Raw genomic sequence first — 18230 nt, forward strand, 5'->3', positions numbered from 1 at the left:
TTCCCCAAGCAAAAAAAGTAAGGGCATCTTGTCAAAACAAAATGATTTTGTTTTTGATGGTGCTGGAAAGGATATGATTTTGACAGGTAAACTTATTAAAACCAAAACAAATCTGGTTTAAGTAGGTACAGTATTCTTGTTATTTATGGTGGGTACAAACAAGATCAATTCTGAATCAAACCTTTATGTAAATTTGTCATTAAATAAAACAGAGATATTTTTTTTTGGTTTGTGCAAGATAAAAAGACTTCCATTCAACCCTAAAAAAACAGTTCAAGTGGTAGAATCAACTTTAACAACTTCCCCTAACTATTTATTTATTTCTTTTTTATAAAAAAAGTGACAGTGAATGAATAAATTAAATTACAAAACTAGGAAGTTTGTATTTTAATTTAAAAAATTTCATATTATATAATCTTAAGAAGAAGAAAAATAAAGTAGGATCAATGGCCACTAGCTTACATAGTATAAGTTCTCTTCCTCAAAAGAAGAAGTTGAATATTCGACCCTGGTAAGGGCAAAATACATAATAGGTGTGTTTATTTGAACTTTCGAAAAATAGAAAAAAAAGATCGAAGATGGAAGGAGGGTTTTTAAATTGAATGCATTTATAAATTATAAAGCATCCTTTACTTCTTAGCCCCCTTGTTCAGTTAATAAAATGTGGGTATTAACCTATTTATAATTGTTTTCACGACTATCGCCTCTCAACTGTTGAATTTAATTATATGATCTACTAACGTCTATTACAAGTGTCGGTAACACATATCTTTCATACAACTACATGTCCATAGTGTTTTCATTCAAAAGTAAAACTATCATTATTTTTATTATTTTATTTGGATAATTTTCTTATTTAACAATGTATTGGTACAAACAAGAAATAAACAGGTGTCACATTATAATGAGCTGATAAATCACTTTGTTGGAGGTCACTATATATATGGGCCTTGCCATACACATGCATAGTGACCTCTCCCTCTCTCTCTCTCTCTATCTCTCTCTCATATTTGATATCTTCTCTCTCATAGTGAAGGCAAGTCCAGTACTAATAACATCATCAAAAATCTCTCAGCTCTTCCAAACAAAGCTCTGAAACTGTAAGTATACTTAATTCCTCTGCATTACATGTATTCTCCTAAGTTACCTTGCATATGTATACTTGGAAATATTAATATTAATGATATACAAGTTGGTTAGTTTATTATTGGAGTTGGCAAATACACACACACACACACACACAAGAAGAGTTAACTCATTGACTCTTTTTGGACTCAAGTCATCAGCTAGTGTGTTGAAAGACAGCTTTTGCCCATTTTAATAATTCTAGAATTTTTTGTGTATTAATTCATGGTCATGTAAATTTTTGAAGTTTTTTCATTTATTATTATATGATCTAATTTTCATCCAAATTTCCCAAATTCATCCTAACAATATTTTAAAATTCGTGCATTTACCACAAGAATAATGATAGGGAAACCGATGAATTAACTCCGAATAAGTATCGAATTTGACGTGTTTTTGTCCACCTCATCTATTTAAACAGTTTCCAAAAATAATTGTTCAACACGTGATAAGAATGACCAACCATGTCAAATTCGATACTAATTCAGTGATTCCTTTTCGGTTCCCCTATCATTACTCTTACCACAATCGGTTTAACTTACACAATCCTTCTACTTTTATAAATAATTAACAAATACAATAAATCAATTTTTTTAATTTTTTTTTCCTTCTCTCTTTATGTTGTTGGGTGGATTGTTTTTCTCTGTTATAATATAGCAGTAAAATTATTGAAAAAAAATTACTCGTATTTCAAATTAAAGTTACACTTATCTATCTTGATTTATTTATGGTTGTGGCTGACTATGTAAATATATTTCTCCTTCTTATTATTTTTTTAAAATTTAATTATACAATATTCATGACAACCAATTGGACCCCAATAAACAATGAATATGATTATAATACGTACATGAGTGACGATGAGTCATGGCATTGAAGTTAGAAAGCACATACACTTTTATGAAGGAGTCGTACACGTTGTACCAGGCACCGACACTCCTCGAACACTCCTTAAATACATGTTCAATACTTCATATACGTGTCTATAAATAAAAATTAATTTTATTATTTCGGACACTTCGCCGACCAATACTTCACCGATATTTTTCCGACACTTCCTAAACATTTCTAACACAAATTTACCTAATAATTTTGAAAATAATATAAATACTATCCTGATAAAGTAATGAAATAATGGTAAATTATTACAATAATAACATAATTTTATTATTTTAATTCATTTTATAGTAACTCTTAGAAATTATAAATAAATTAAAGTTTTTTAATACTATTATTGAATAAATATTTATATTTATATGTAATTGTCCACGTTATAGTCCTATTTTTTAAAAAAATTGGCGTATTAAAGTATCTGTGTGTTATTTGTGTTTCATATTTGTGTTTCATGTCCGCGTTTGTGTAAAAGTAAAAATAAAAAATAAAAATTAAAATTAGGGCATTAACTAAAAAGTACTCCATTCATCTTTATGTAAAACGAAACAAAAAGCAGATTACACTTCTTGCGGCGATTAGAGCATCAAAATAGAATATCCAGTGGTCCAAACATGTGGAAGTCGTCATCAGAACGTACAGTCTAGGTAAAGAAAATGACTGCTGTATATATATATATATATATATATATATATGTATGTATGTGGTGTGTCACCTGATGATTTACATATAGATATTGTTGGACACTTAATTTGATATTAGGCTTGGCAACTAGTAAAATATGGTAGGATACAACAGTGACACCAAGTCCTGACGTGACGCAATTGGATGGTATGATAAATTTTTTTTTTTTTTTTTTTTTTTTGAATGGTAGATTCACTGCTATTTTTGATTTGATGTCTATCAAGGTCGTATTTAATGTATCGAATATGAATTTGAATTCATGCAATTGTAATTAAATAAAAAACATTTTTTTTTATGAAAACGGTCACAACAATATTTTTTGCACATCAGATGGAGACTAAGGAGAGGCAGTGATTGATCCTACACATTTACAAGTTCCTATAATTTTAAAGTTATTGATTTTAATTACCCTCCATGTTTTCGTATCAACTATAATTGAATTCTTTTACTATGAGCTTACGCCCTCAGCTGAGTGCAATTGAAAGTGTCCTCTTATAATACCTTTCATTAACAAAATGCCACACATTAATATTATATTGTTGGTTGGAAAAAGAAGTTGTAAAACACTTTCACCATTTCACTAAATATAATATTTAGGTCATTTGATAAATTGGGTGTCAAATTACTCGTTCCACTTTAATCAACATTAAAGCTTAAACTAAATAATTTAAATTAATTATTGTGTATGAGTCTTATTGGATATTATTTATTGAAATCACAACAAAATCAATTCAAGTATAAGTACTAGCATTCTTCATATATTCAGTTTACTTTTTTAATCATGGATCTAAATTGAGACCACCAAATGTAAGTAGTAGTTCACAAACATCTATTAATACCAACTTTGAGAGATTTTTGAACCATCATTCTAGTTTTAAACCCTAAGGCCCATTTGGCAAGCGATGTGATTTAGGTGTTATGTTTTTAGATAATATCAAAATAACCGTCCGTTTTGTTGTAGGAGTGTTTTGAGTGGAAATCGAAACCAAATTTAGTAACGAAAATTTGTTTTGAGAAATTCAGAAATTTGCTTTAGTTTTTCCGCTACAATACCAAAATACACAAATATCACCAATTTGATGATATGAGTTTGGACTAAAAAATTCTGATATGTTATGAATTATTCTAAACCAATATTAGCAGTCTCAAACATGATATGAGTCCAAATTTAAATACCAATATCAGAAAAATAATATCATAACACATGTCGAAGGAACCATAAGTCACGCAATTAAATTGTTCTTGCGTTCGCTTTCATTCTCAAGTTTTGCAAGCAATCTTAATCTTTGTGATTTTGAACCATGTAGATTATGCCACGATCACGTGCCAATACACATGTCCTCGTGAATTGGTGATCTTCAACAACTAAACAATTAGGCAAGAGATTGTAGCATGGACTCTCATCTTTTCCAAACTACACAACTCCTCGTTGGAACTCTCACTCTCTCTCACTCTACAAGACCAATAGATATATATATATATATATATATATATATATATATAATTTTCTTGCATTAAGTTGATGATTCATTTTTTCGCAATGCAACGGAGAATTTCAATTCCATTCCTTTCTTGATTCACACTCTCTGACTCTGTTTGGTTGTAGAAGGTTAATTAGCTCTATTGCAATACTCTGCTTCGTCTACAATTTTCACTCTCTAGTTTAGTGTATTATATGTAATCCAAATGCAATCTTTCAAGCTTTTTTCTTTGAATTTTGTTTTTGGATTTTCTATCTCCACGATACCTATATGTTTGGTTCCTGGAAAAAACGCAGAAAGAACATAATTTGATATTAAAAATTAGGTTTTCTGGTGTTTGATTTCTAAGAAAACGTTAGTACTCAACTGAGGCTAATATGTTATTTTCTTACTTATTTTCTTAATTCTCATATATATATATATATATATATAATAAGGATATTATTATATTAGGGTGAAGTGTAAAAACACTCTCTTTAAATTTGAAAAGTGTGTTCTTATAGCATGTAAAGTGAGCAAACTAAGGACTTTTTGTCATGTACTAGTAAATAAATTGGGATGGGCAAAAATAACGACCACCAAAATAGGTGCTAGTATTTGAAAACAGAATGTTACAACTTAATAGTCTGCTGCGAATCTCCCGTTAGATTTTCCGGTCACTTTATCTCTCTAAAACATATGTTCTCTTTGTTTATCTCTCTCCATATATACATTGCGTATAGATATGTATGCATTTATGTACACATTTAATGTTTTTTGACATATATATATTCGTGTTCACAACCAATTAAGCTTTGATCTTTAATGAGTTTACTCTGAAATAGAGATTCAGGGGAGAAAGAAAGAAAATATTTTTTTTTCTTATATATCATCTCCAGGACCACCGCCAATAAGTAAACCCAAGAGCAGCAAGAAAAGACATCACATGTGAGCAACACTTCTTAAAGCCAGTAATCGGTTGAAACATGCAATGAAACCCATCACAGTCGCAGCTGCTTTAGGTGAAGGGGGCGGCAAGGGAGGGAACTCAAGAGGAAGATTTGGGAGCATTGTGGGCTTTCAGTCTATACACACCACCTGAAACACCGTGAACCACCACCATCAACACCGCCACTGCCACACCAAGATGAAAGAGGAAATGGATAGAAATAACACAAACCCAGATCTTGGAAGAATAAATTTCATCGTAATTTGAACAAATTCAGGAATCGATCAGTGAAATTGTGATTTCACAAATGGGTTTGTTGCGATTGTAACGGAGGGTTCGATGCCCGGTACGGACTCAATTTTGCTCTGCAAATTAAAAATGTAACAACACTTCCTCTACTCTCTTCGTTTCAGTTTTCTAGATAAAGAAGCAATTTGGAGGCGGTGAAGGCTATTAGCTTGGGTTCATGTGCTGCGGCTAGGGATTGGGTTGTCAGTGATGGGGCTTCATGGGTTATTCAACGACACCAATTTAGGTTATCACAGTGTCAATGTCGTACACAATATTGTACGATTTTGGTGAAATAGATCGGGGAAAAGTAGATAACCGACGGCGACGATGGTGGTGTTGGATGGGTACTGGTGGTTTTTTTGAATTATTATTATTATTATTTTTTTTTGTGGGTTTTTGATTGTTTGTAACGAGTCTTGTTAGTGGTGGTTATCGGGGTGAAGATTGTGGCGGTGGTTTGGGGATGAGGATGGTGGTTGTTGTGGTGGTGGTTGTGGAGGCGGAATGGTGGTTATTATGGCGGAATCCATGGAAGTAGTAGTAGATAATTGGAATGAAGATGAAAAAAAAATAGTAATAATAAATAAAATATAAAATGACAGAACCTCCGGTTACCACCACAGGGTTATTTCATCTCCTCCGGTGAGAGGTGCCAAAGGCTTGTACAATTCATTCTTGTTTGCACACTTCATTCTTCATGAGTGGGGTAGTTTGGTAAGCGTTGAAAGGTAATATTGGTATTCAATTGGCTTTTTTGGTCCCATGACAGGCACATGCCATTTTTTTGTTTTACACTTAGTTGCTCACTTTACATACAGAGTACAATTCGAACACTTCTCAAACTACAGATTTTTTATTTTTTATTTTTTGGGCATTTCACCCGATTATAATAGAATTAGGAAATAACTTATTACCTTAATCAATTAAATATTAATGGTCTAATATACTTCAAATGCTACTGGTATTGGTTTCCCCAACACTGTACCTCAATTTTCTCTGTTACTTAATTGATATTTGGAATTTAGCTATCTGATTTCTGCATATTGTTGTGGCATTTATTGTACCATTTCATTGCTTCAATTGGGTTAACAACTAACTTGTAAAAGATTATTGTTCTTAGATTATCTAGCACTTATTTATTTATTTATTTATTTATTTTTCTGGTGTCATTCACTTAAATAAGTGATATCTTGTTTACAGAAAATTTGTTTGCTGAAAGATGGTTGCCTTTGGGAAAAAGTTGAAAGAAGTGCAAATTCAAGAATGGCAAGGGTATGCTTCAGTAACTTTGCCTATACTTTATCATCTTCATGCTCTTCGCATCGCATTCCTTTACATTAGGCTATATTGTGTGAACTTCTCTTGATGGTCAGATATCATAATACCATTGCAATGGAAACTATAAGTTGTGATAAATAGATTCAAGTTGATGCTAAAAAATCACACTTCTATACTTTATTCCTTTAGGTTACTTAGTTCATCAATTCTATGGCACGGTTATTATATCATGTCCATTTGAATGTGATAACACACAATAAGTTTAAAGTAGACTAGGGAATGTGCTTCAACTCTTTCCGAGCATCAGGGAACCAAATAAACATGAATTCGATCTTTGTGATGACAGCCATTTACTTGATGAACTAGTTTGTTCAGATGTGATGTAACTGCACAATTATCATTTGATTTTATGTGGTTCCCAACAATGCAGATTCTATTTTGTATTATTCATTCCGAATGCGAGTGTACAGCATAGTTAAATACTCTGTAGTTCATAACCTTTGTGTCCCTAATTAAGCTTTGTTAATTAATGGCCCTAAACAATAGTCTTCTTATTCACTGTTTTCTTTCTTATTCATTTTTTGGATAGTAAAATACTTGTAAGAGGGAGGATGGCTTCTCATAGCAATAACATTACATGTTTCCCAACTGCTAATATTCTTATTATTCATTTTTATTTATATTTTGAATTTTTTTTAGGTCAATATATCTTGATTGATTTAATTAATGGAAACTGCATCTCATTTTTGGCATGATTCCACTTAGTTGATAAAAAGTGTAATTTTATTTTTTTTTTTCTCTATATTCTATTTTGTATATTATAGTTGTAATACTTCAATTGGTCTTGAATATTCTTGGTTAATGCTAATACATTTTCATCATTACATGTATTATGTGAAAAGTGTGTATTGTTCATATCATGCCAACCATATAACATATTTCTTCTCCTTCAGTTTCCATCTACAATTTTATCTATTTGTATGCTTATGATTTGATCCCTTCCAGATATTACATTAATTATAAGTTAATGAAGAAGAAAGTAAAGCAATACGCTCGACAAATTGAGATTGGAGATGACAATCACCATTACGTTCTCAAGGACTTTTCAAGAATGCTGGATAAACAGGTATTATTACTATACATATTAATGTTTACAAATGCGTAACTAATGTAAATTGACTCAGGACAGATGGAGAGCTGCTGTTTTTGTACAGATTTTAGATCCATTGAATTATGCATGCCTATTAGGATTTATCTTTCACTAAGTAATTGTAAAAAAAAAAATTCTCATAGGTTGCACAAGGTTTAAACTTCAAAATTAATACTGATATGTGATTTGTGAGCGTGCCAAGAAGTGGAAACATGCCACAACAGTATAAAACTAGGGTTAATTACAATGACACCCCCTGAGGTTTGCTATAATGACAGCCATATACAAGTTAGTCTTTTTTTGAACAAAGACACCCCCTTAAGTTTAATAAAGTTAACAAAAACACCCCAATGGTCATTACACATAGTGAATTGACATTATTGTCCTTTGACATATGCAATTACCAATTTATCCAATACAATTCTTTTTAATTGACCAAAATACCCTAGTAACTTAACCAACAGCCACCACGACCAGTTCACACCCGCCACCACCCATTTCACAGCCATACCATAGTCGCCACCAGACCCACCACCATGGTTCTCGAAATAGAGCTACCAAATATCACAAAATACAAAATGGAAAGAGCGATATCACAGCCCTACGATGCCATTTTGGGATTTGTCAATAGCTTTGATGAGGGAGAGGTCGAGGAAGGTTGAGTTGTCGTCATCGTCCTCAGCGGTGCGGCTCGTTTGCGCTTAGATATGTGGTTGCAGTGGTGGCGATTTCAATTATTTGTCTTCGTTTTGATGGAGAAATTACAAATCCCCAATTTCTGTGCAATTTCGGGTGGGTTTCTTTATATGTGTGTGTCTGTGTATATGTATCTATGTATGTGTGTGTGCAAGAGAGGGAAGAAACACAATTTGTTTGTGTATATATGTATCTATGTGTGTATGCGCGCAAGAAAGGGAAGAAGCAATTTCAATTCTCTATGTATACGTATATATGTGTGTGTGTGTGTGCAAGAAAGGGAAGAAGAAAAATTTGGGGGTGGTTTCGTAGCCTTAGTTGTGGACGGTGGTGGTGGCTATGGTTGTGGCAGTGGGTGCAGAGAGATGGTGGCGGTGACGGCACCGTGGTTGACGAGAGATGGTGCGAGTCGAAGCTTCCACTTGTTATTGAAAACATTTTATTGTCTCAAGAAATCCGTTGGACAAGCGGATTCACATGCCTTCATCTACCTTGCCAGTGGCCAAGATGGATCATCTCCATTGACGATCCACGGCGGCAAAATTGACGACAACAGCGGTGTCGGTGGTGGTGAGTGGTGATTCGGTTGATTTTGATTGGAGATGTGAAAGCCTTTGTGGTCGTTGGGAGGAAGGACAGAAAGGTCTGTCGTCGCCGGCGGCGGACCAAGAGTCTCAGATGGCCACTAATCAATTGGGGTTTGATTGGAAACCTAGGCAGTGGTGAGTGGTGGTGGGTGAAATCGAAGGGGTGGGTTTTTTCTTGGGTTGTCTTCAATTAGGTGGCGGGAGGAGGTTAGGGAATTGGGTGTGGCGGCATCGATGAGGGTGGTGGCGGCTGGTGCTCTATCTTCCCCGCTGCTCTTCCATATACATATGCATATACATATACATATACATATACATATCTATATATAAGGGCAATAATGTATATATATAAGGGCAAATTTGACTTTTCATGAGTTTTGATATTTTACCATAAAATGAATTAAATATTAAAGGGCAATTTCGTCTTTTCAAACATTTTAAGGGCTTTTTTGGATCAAAATTATCACAGGGGGTGTCTTTGTCCAAAAAAGAGCTAAATTGTATATGGTTGTCAATATGTCAAACCTCAGGGGGTGTCATTGTAATTAACCCATAAAACTAAAAGCTTAGGCATAGGAAAGAGATTATGAACTTCAGTTTTTTCTAGGCGTTAGTTGCCAAAGGAGACGAGTGTACTTTGTGGACAAGTTTAGAACCACTGGTTTGCAGGGCTTTAATTACATCTACTTCAAGCTAATATTGTTATCATTTGTGAAAGTATTAGAACAAATAACTGAAAGCTTTGTAATAATGTGAATTACGCATTACAAAGTATTACCAGCTATGTATCTCCAATTGATACTTGAATTATTCTAAAGGTCATATCTAAAAAGGTATACAACTACCTTAGTATCATGATGCATTTTACTTCTGTCCATACTCTTCCTATGAAAAGTCTTAACTTGCAATAATTTTATTAGTATCAGTAGTCCTGTGATTGGGATTATTTAACATTTCCGTTCATGGATGATCAAGACATGCTCCCTGTTTTATACCTCACTCTGGCTACTCTCTAAGTGCTATCACTGTTCTTCTCCTTTGTATTCTTTTGCCTTTTCTTATCTTCTGGTGTTTGGTAGTAGATCTTATTGCTTTTCTTTTTACTTTTGTTAATTGATATAATGCAATAAAATTTCAGACTAATCATGAAATTCATTTTTCACGACAGTAACCCACAAGTGCACCTCAGCTACACCAACATTTTCATAATTTTAAACTTATTTAGGAAAAGTTTTCCTTATATGCCCTAAACAGTCACATACTTCTAAAAGATCATTTCTCTTAACAATATTTTCATCTCAGTTTTGTCCTAATTAGAGTTGCATTCTTTGCATCTTACTGTTGGTTGCTTCATTTCAGAGCCTAAATTCTAGTGTGTCGTCATCACTGCTGGGAACTGAACTGTTCTAGTTTATACGTTATCCCTGTATAGTCATGAATCATGTTATCATGCAAAATTTTATTTAGTGATGATTGGAGAGTGAGTATTGCCTTCTTTGATTCAATTTCAGATTGAAAAGATTGTCTTGTTCTTCTTGGAACAACAAGGGTCACTAGCAAGCAGGTTATTTAATCTTGGTGAACAGTATGATGCCCTTCAACAGCACGTAGATGGTTCAAATATCTCTGAATTTCAAGAATCATATAGAGAGGTCGGACGGGATCTTTTAAGGGTTCTCTTTTTCTTTGAAATTAATGCCATTGGCATTCGTAAGATACTGAAGAAGTTCGACAAGCGCTTTGGATATAGATTCACTGGTTACTATGTCAAAACTCGGGCAAACCATCCTTATTCTCAGCTGAGACAAGTTTTCAAGCACGTGGTAATACAACTAGTCCAGACACAATATTTTTGACTTCTAAATTGCTTCAAGAATGTTTCTAAACTTGATTGAAATTTTAAAGCCTCTCTCTTTTATCGTGTTTTCATTCTTAGATTCGGCTTTGAGTTGCTTTGATATATGATATGGTAATAACTACATCCAGCATGAACTACCTGATATATTCTCTACATTTATACGAAAACTCTATCAACTGGTAACTGAACAACACCAATGGACCATTAGCCCAATGGTATAACCTCCCCATCCTCAAAGAGGGGGAGGGAAGGGGTTCGAGCCCCGTCATAGGCAATGGGTGTGCAAGTACTTACCTGACCAAAAACTGTAAACAACTTAATGTGTAGGGTATTGGGGCTGTTGTAGGAGCCATAACTCGCAATCTTGCAGATCTTCAAGATCATCAGGGAAGCTATATATCGATTTATGATCAGCCCGCTCTTCCTGTCCAGGTTTTTCCTCACACTTCTTTTAAATGTATTTCAATCATTTGATGGGTTCTTTTATTTTTATTTTAAATTTTTTACTTTATGTATTGCCTTTGGAAGTGCTCATAATATTTCTGTTGAAATCTAACACATCTAAGGATTGTGAACATAGAGATATGAGATATATTCCAACCTAATGGAAGTAATTAGGAAAAATGACAAACGAAGGTGCAGGCTTTTACATGCCACAACAGCTATTGTTTACCTAATATGCGTTTCTACCTTATGCTCTATAGATCATAGATTGTTAACTGGGATTCCCAATATGTGCTGATATGAGTAGCTTAAAGTTTTGACAAAAATGGTTTTTGACTAGTGAAGAAAATCAGCCCACTAAAAAAAAAATTACTGTATATAATTATATGATGGACCCATTGTTGTTGGAAACTTGCAGAATGACAGCCATTGGATGTTGATTCCATGCTTTCTAAAGCCATTGAGTACAATATTTAAACCCAAACTAGATTTTTCATATCAAATATGTGGGGTGTTGGGAAGGTTTGGCTGAATACAAAGCTGACTCCTATATTGTTTGCAAAAAGTGGCTACTCTAAGGTTCAACTAAGCTTTAATCATTACATCAAGTAGTTAGCCCTGAATTTACATCATTTAAACTTTTACTTTCTTCCAAAGAATAAAATACTTGTTTCCTACCAAAAAAAATTCTCTCTTTTTTTTTTTTTTTTTTTTTTTTTTTTTTTTTTTTTTTTTTTTTTTCCGACTATTTATGGAAGATGATGCATTTTTCAGTGGTGGTCTATATTTCTTTTAGAAATACCATCACTAATAATGATGAAACCTCCACAGTAAAAAATAAGAACAAAAGTTAGAGGAGAGGAATCGCCCACTTGAGGGGCCTGAAATCCTCCTGGGGCTTGTGCCTAATTTTCAAATTTGTTTCTTCATTCACTATCTAGCTTTACGGTTTCTACATTTTATAGAAATCCGGAAATAACCATGTACAACATATATGTGACATGTCCTGCAAAACCTACTATAAAACTTTGTCAATGGAAACTGTAGCTATGTTTCTGTTGGTTCTGTATTTGTATTGTATTTTAGTGGATTTCATTTAGTGGTATTATTTGCAGGACCCTATCATTGATTCTATTAAAGCAGCAGTGGATAGGCTAACAAACTCAACAAATTTCCTTCAATTTTTGGGAAAGCATGCACTTATCATACAAGAGGAGTTACCAGTTCCATCAGAGGATGATGTTGCTGATGAGAGATATCATTTTATGTCGCTTCTTTTGAACTTGGCAAATACATTTTTATATATGGTCAACACGTATATTATAGTTCCAACAGCAGACGACTACTCTCTGAGTCTTGGAGCTGCTGCAACTGTGTGTGGTGCTGTTATTGGGTCAATGGCTGTTGCGCAGGTGTTTTCTTCAGTGTATTTTAGTGCATGGTCAAATAAATCATACATGAGACCTCTCATATTTAGCAGTGTTGTTCTTCTCGTGGGAAACACCTTATATGCCCTCGCGTATGATCTTAACTCGATGTATGTTCTTCTAATTGGCCGCCTGTTCTGTGGGTAAGTGATTACATTCTCACTCTCATTCTTTGAGCTGTCAAGCTTATATTTAGAAATTTGTTATGTTAACTGTCCAAACATGTACTTAATGAATTGGTAGATTTTGTTCTTGAAACTTTTTATGCATCAATCTCCTTGCAAAAAAAAAAAAAAATAGAAAATAAAATTATACATTTGCATATGAGAAGACGTAGTTGTTGAGCATTCAGAAAGTGATTTCAGCTTACTTTTCTTCTTATCAATGTGTTTAAGAAGCTCATTTCCTGCTTGTTTGTTTGAAATCTGTTATATTGAATAAATTGTGCACAAAAATTGGAAAATTCCAGATAGTTTCCAATTAAAGTAACTGTATAAAGATATGTATCAAGTAACATATGTATGATGCATGAACAAATTCTCACTATATTTATGCTGGTAGAATATAAGATGTGTATATGTAAAAAAATTCCAAAACTGCCCTGCTATTAATGAAAGACACTTATGCAACAATCTCTGACTTTGTTTTGATGGCAGTTTTTTCTTCCCTTGGTTTGTAAGTACTTTTTCAGTGTAATGAGACCAAAGATCATGTTTTCTTTAAATACTGGGACATTCCTACTTACCAAAAAATAAAATAATGACATTCTCTTTGAGGATATCAAGCTTGCAGATGAAATCATTTATATGGATTTTAGTGTATTAAATCAACATTTTGTCTGTACTGAAATCCATCGAGTTTGTTGACCTTTTTTCTCTTCTTTTGGATTTTCACCTGCTGTTAATGCCAGAAGTAATTGGTGTCACCAGAGCGTTGCGATTGCATTAATACAACCTTATTGTAAGCATAAATGGGTAATTTTGCTTATTTATTTGGTTTCATGTTAAAATATTATTACAATAATAGTTCATATTCTCATTAATAATATTACCATATTCAGGAAAAGAAAAAAGTTCATATTCTTAGATATTTAGTACATGGCTACATGCTGATTGTTCTCCCCAAAATGGTTCATTTTCATTTATTTATGTATACAACAAATTAACAATGCCACACTAATCAATTTTGCAGGTTGGGTTCTGCTAGAGCTGTTAATAGGCGTTATATCAGTGATTGTGTACCTCTTAAAATGAGAATGCAAGCTTCTGCAGGTTTTGTTAGTGCCAGCGCGCTTGGAATGGCATGCGGTCCTGCTCTTGCTTGCTTACTTCAAACTGAATTCAAGATATATAATATTACGTTTAATGACAACACCTTGCCTGGGTGGGTTATGGCTTTGGCATGGCTTGTATATTTATTGTGGTTGTGGATCTCCTTTAGAGACCCTTATGATGAGCTTAAACAGAATATTGCATCTCAGGAACACAAAACTGGTAGGTCCACTGGATTGTTACTCGTGGCTTTTTCAGAATATATGTTTACAAATATTAACAATAAAATTATTCTATTGATATTCGTTGACCTAACATATACTTTTTATTTCTTTCTATATATGGAGTAATAGAAACTGGTGTAATAGAGAATGGTATTACTCAACCGTTGCTTTTAAGTTTGGGAGAGAAGCAACAAGATGACGATGAAGATGAAGATGAAGATGAAGAAAATGATGTTAGCGAAGAAGCTTCGGAGGATATTCACAAGCCTGTCACTTCAATTGTGTCTGCATATAGGATGCTTACACCATCTGTGAAGGTGAGGATCTAATTTTAAGTTTCACTCCAACGCATTTGAATTTATGTGCCATTTAAGTTCATGGCAAAGTAATAATTGTTGGAGAAATCAAACTTTGGGCATGAAAATCCAAACACACATCTCTCTTCCAATTGAAACTGATCTGTATATATTCTTATCAATTATGTTTCTCTTTTAGTACAGAGAGTTGTCACTGAATCAAAGTGGCAATTGTGAACATTCATTTTCTAATGGTGCAGCTGCATAAAAGTTTAGCACGAGATTTGGAATCAACTCAGAGGGGTTAATGAGATTTATCATTTATACCTTGTTATTACCATTGTGTTACTGTGTACAACAGTACAATGGCTATGTTAATTCTTGAAAGTAATATATATAACCTTACAAAAGGGGACAAAAGGTATTATGTTTGCTTTAAGCCCGTCTGGTTTATTATTATCTAGAATTTTAGAAGGTAATTTTCATTCCTTTTGTTTTAAGTATGTGCTGTTGCAATGGGTGTCATATTGTCCATAGTATTTTCTTATCTGAGGTAAAACACTGTTCAACTTCAAAATGATCTCACTTGAATCATGATAACATTAATCAGGTTCAGCTATTCATCTATTTTATGCTCAAGTATGCCATGGAGATTTTACTTGCGGAATCAAGTGTCATCACCACGTACTACTTCGTATGGTCAACCACAAATGTGGCGATTTTTCTTGCCTGTCTTGGGCTGACTGTCCTTCCTGTGAACATTTTTGTTGGAAGCTACATTGGCAACATGTTTGAGGAAAGGTAAACTTCCAAATCTTACAGAAAATTTCATTAATGTTGTCTGTTTCATCATTATATAGAATGTTCAAATAAAGTCCTGGCGGGGAAAGAAGAAAAGATTCCATGGCAATTCTTCCCCGCAATACAGAAATAGATTGAACGTGTCATTCTTCACAATCAGTCACATTTGTGACAAAAAATTTTGCGGGCATGTATGAGTCAAATTCCTGATTCAATTTAGGAGGTAAGACATCCTCACCATGCCTGCCATACGACTTAAATTTGTCTTATCAGTATTAAACGTTACAAACTAATATATTTTTCACCTAGAATACCCCTAATCCTTCATGCATACCTTTAACTGAGAAAAACTTCTGCCAGGATGTGTTTGAACTTTAACCAGATATAAAATCCACAATATCAGGTAGTGGCAGCTTCCATAAAAAATGATGGTAAAATTATCGTAACAAGGTATAAAATCCTAAACTTGTTATATAAGTACAAAAATGAAAGTGATGAACATCATTTTCTTTATTCTCCTGATAAGGAATAATGAATTTATTACTGTGCAAACACAATGGGGTCATTCAAACTCCATGGAATGTGGAAAAAAGTTGACAAAAATGGATTGATAGGACATAAAAATTCAACAGATGAATAAAATCTAAGGCAGCAATGCCTTACCATTGACGATGTTATCTTTATCTCTGTTATTCTCTGCTGATGCATACTTCGGATGATATGCTTGCAGGCAAGTTTTACTGGCATCGGAAATCATGGTATGCTTAGGTATAGTCCTGAGCTTCCATATGGTAATTGATTACTCTGTCCCACAGTATGTCTGCTCAGCTCTGATCACATTTGTATTTGCAGAAGTTCTTGAAGGTAATTTGTGGTTTTCTTCTAGTGCTTTTGGCAAAAGTCAAAATTTCAGCAAGAACACACGCACATGCAGACACAAAACGGCTAACCTAGTGCACGAGACTCCTTGTTCTTTTTTTGTACAAAATAATCTCCAATGTGATCAAGTGGCTAATAGAACACCACCATATTGACATTCCAAACCTCACTCACTCCATTGTCAACCTATTCACCAATGCAGGTGTTAACCTATCACTCCTATCTCGGGTCATGTCATCAAGGCTTTCGCGTGGGACCTATAATGGTGGACTGCTTTCAACCGAAGCAGGGACGCTGGCACGAGTAATTGCAGATGCGACAATAACACTGGCCGGATATTGGGGCATGAGCACGCTCCTGAATGTCACCCTACTTCCTTCACTCTTTATTTGTATATCTTCTATTGTTGCTACCTGCTTCACCTACAATTATCTCTATTAATCACCTTACATTTAATTATAAGGTGTATGTACATGTGTAAACTAGCTTACTGATAAACTTCCTGATAAATTATGCAGTCTAGTATATTGCAGATGCAAATGTCCATTTTATTTCCATACATTTCTGCATGAAGCTGCCAATACGAGTTCATATACTGAGATAATATATATATATATATACACACACATAACATTTTTTTTTTCTTTCCTGTAAGTATATATTTACATGTTGGATAAGTCAGACGCAAGAAGGACCAGAGGGGGCACGTGCCCCCCTTGAATTTTCTCCCTCTCTTTTATTCTATATATATTTTATAATAATATAGATTTTTTTTATAAAAATATAGAAAGTGTCCCCCTGAATTTTCTTATTCTTCATAAAATTCTATATATGTTTCATAGGTTTTTTTTCTCCTAAATTGTTTCCTTAATACTTATATTCTATATCTGTAAATTAATTTAATTCCAAAAATATCACTATCTCTTTCTATATATATATATATATACTCATATGCATGTACATTATATTGTAAATATATTTTATGGTATATAATACTATAATGTGCCCCCACGAAAAAAATTTATGGCTCTGTCACTGTACATGTTAATGGTGAAGAGACCAATCACAAGATGAACCAACCTTGGCAGATTGGGGGTGTTTTGTTCACGGTGATTAATGATCATTTTTGCTTGTTAGTCATTATTACTAATTATGTTTGGTTGGAGGAAGTTATGTCAGTTAATGGCACTTGGTAACATGTTGAAGTTTTGTCCCAAAAAAAAAAAAAAACATGTTCACGAAGAAGTAACACTATTAGCTTTAGGTGTCGTTTGGTCAGATAGAATCAACTAGAAAAGAAATAAAGGAAATAGAAAATATTAAAACTTTAAATAGAGAAGAAAAAGTTCTGGAAAATTAAAATTCTTGTATCACTTTATTTTTCCCAAAATGTTTCCACACAAAACACGGAAAAATTATTTTCATGTGAAAATAGCATCTTTTTATTTTGCGTTATTATTTTACTTAACTTAAATCATTGATATTATTTTACTCAATAACTTCATCTATATTTGGAAACCAACATGTTTTTTTTTTTACTGGGTTTCAAAAAATTGCAATCCAACAACAACTTTTTCATGGATAAGGTTTTAATTAACTTGACTTCTATTTCTTATTGTTTTTCCAGCATAATAAAATAAATAGTAGTTTGTAAGGTTTAAATTAATTAAAAACTCCATCATTTTTTATATGCTTTACAATTAATTAATTCTTTATTTATTTACTATTTTTATAAAATAAGGGCAATTTAGGTATCTAAATTATAATTTGATATTTTCTTACAATTTTCTTGGATAAATTTTTATTCTAACTAAATACATACTAGAAAACCAATTTTGATTTCATTTACTCCACTTTTCTTTTTATTTATTTTTTTTCTTTGGAAGGGTTTATATCATAAGTTTTAAAAGTAAAAATAA

At 33.2% G+C, this 18230-nt stretch overlaps 1 protein-coding gene across 6 annotated transcripts; it reads left to right on the forward strand.

The window, feature by feature from the left end:
* Positions 1 to 979: 979 nt before the first annotated feature.
* Positions 980 to 16870, forward strand: LOC132299060 (SPX domain-containing membrane protein At4g22990-like). Of its 6 annotated transcripts, XM_059795504.1 has the most exons (12): positions 980 to 1100; positions 4008 to 4128; positions 6601 to 6672; positions 7684 to 7804; positions 10623 to 10934; positions 11297 to 11401; positions 12529 to 12983; positions 14032 to 14333; positions 14459 to 14652; positions 15242 to 15432; positions 16163 to 16296; positions 16514 to 16870. In XM_059795504.1, the coding sequence occupies exons 3-12, from the start codon at positions 6620 to 6622 to the stop codon at positions 16750 to 16752; spliced, it is 2106 nt and encodes a 701-aa protein (XP_059651487.1). In that variant the 5' UTR covers positions 980 to 1100; positions 4008 to 4128; positions 6601 to 6619; the 3' UTR covers positions 16753 to 16870. The 6 variants fall into 6 exon arrangements, with proteins under 6 accessions (XP_059651487.1, XP_059651485.1, XP_059651490.1 ...); XM_059795502.1 differs by lacking the exon at positions 4008 to 4128; XM_059795507.1 differs by lacking the exon at positions 4008 to 4128 and having other exon boundaries at positions 14465 to 14652.
* Positions 16871 to 18230: the final 1360 nt, after the last annotated feature.

This window comes from Cornus florida, unplaced genomic scaffold, assembly GCF_030987335.1.
Source record: "Cornus florida cultivar Cherokee Brave unplaced genomic scaffold, ASM3098733v1 CherokeeBrave_3.0.0_Hap2_Chr03, whole genome shotgun sequence".
NCBI classification, from domain to species: Eukaryota; Viridiplantae; Streptophyta; class Magnoliopsida; order Cornales; family Cornaceae; genus Cornus; species Cornus florida.

Coding starts and splice junctions, on each gene's coding strand:
- LOC132299060 (XM_059795504.1), top strand. CDS start 6,620: ATGGTTGCCTTTGGGAAAAAGTTGAAAGAAGTGCAAATTCAAGAATGG. Junction 10,935..11,296: donor GACAAGTTTTCAAGCACGTG/GTAATACAACTA, acceptor CTTAATGTGTAG/GGTATTGGGGCTGTTGTAGG. Junction 11,402..12,528: donor AGCCCGCTCTTCCTGTCCAG/GTTTTTCCTCAC, acceptor TATTATTTGCAG/GACCCTATCATTGATTCTAT.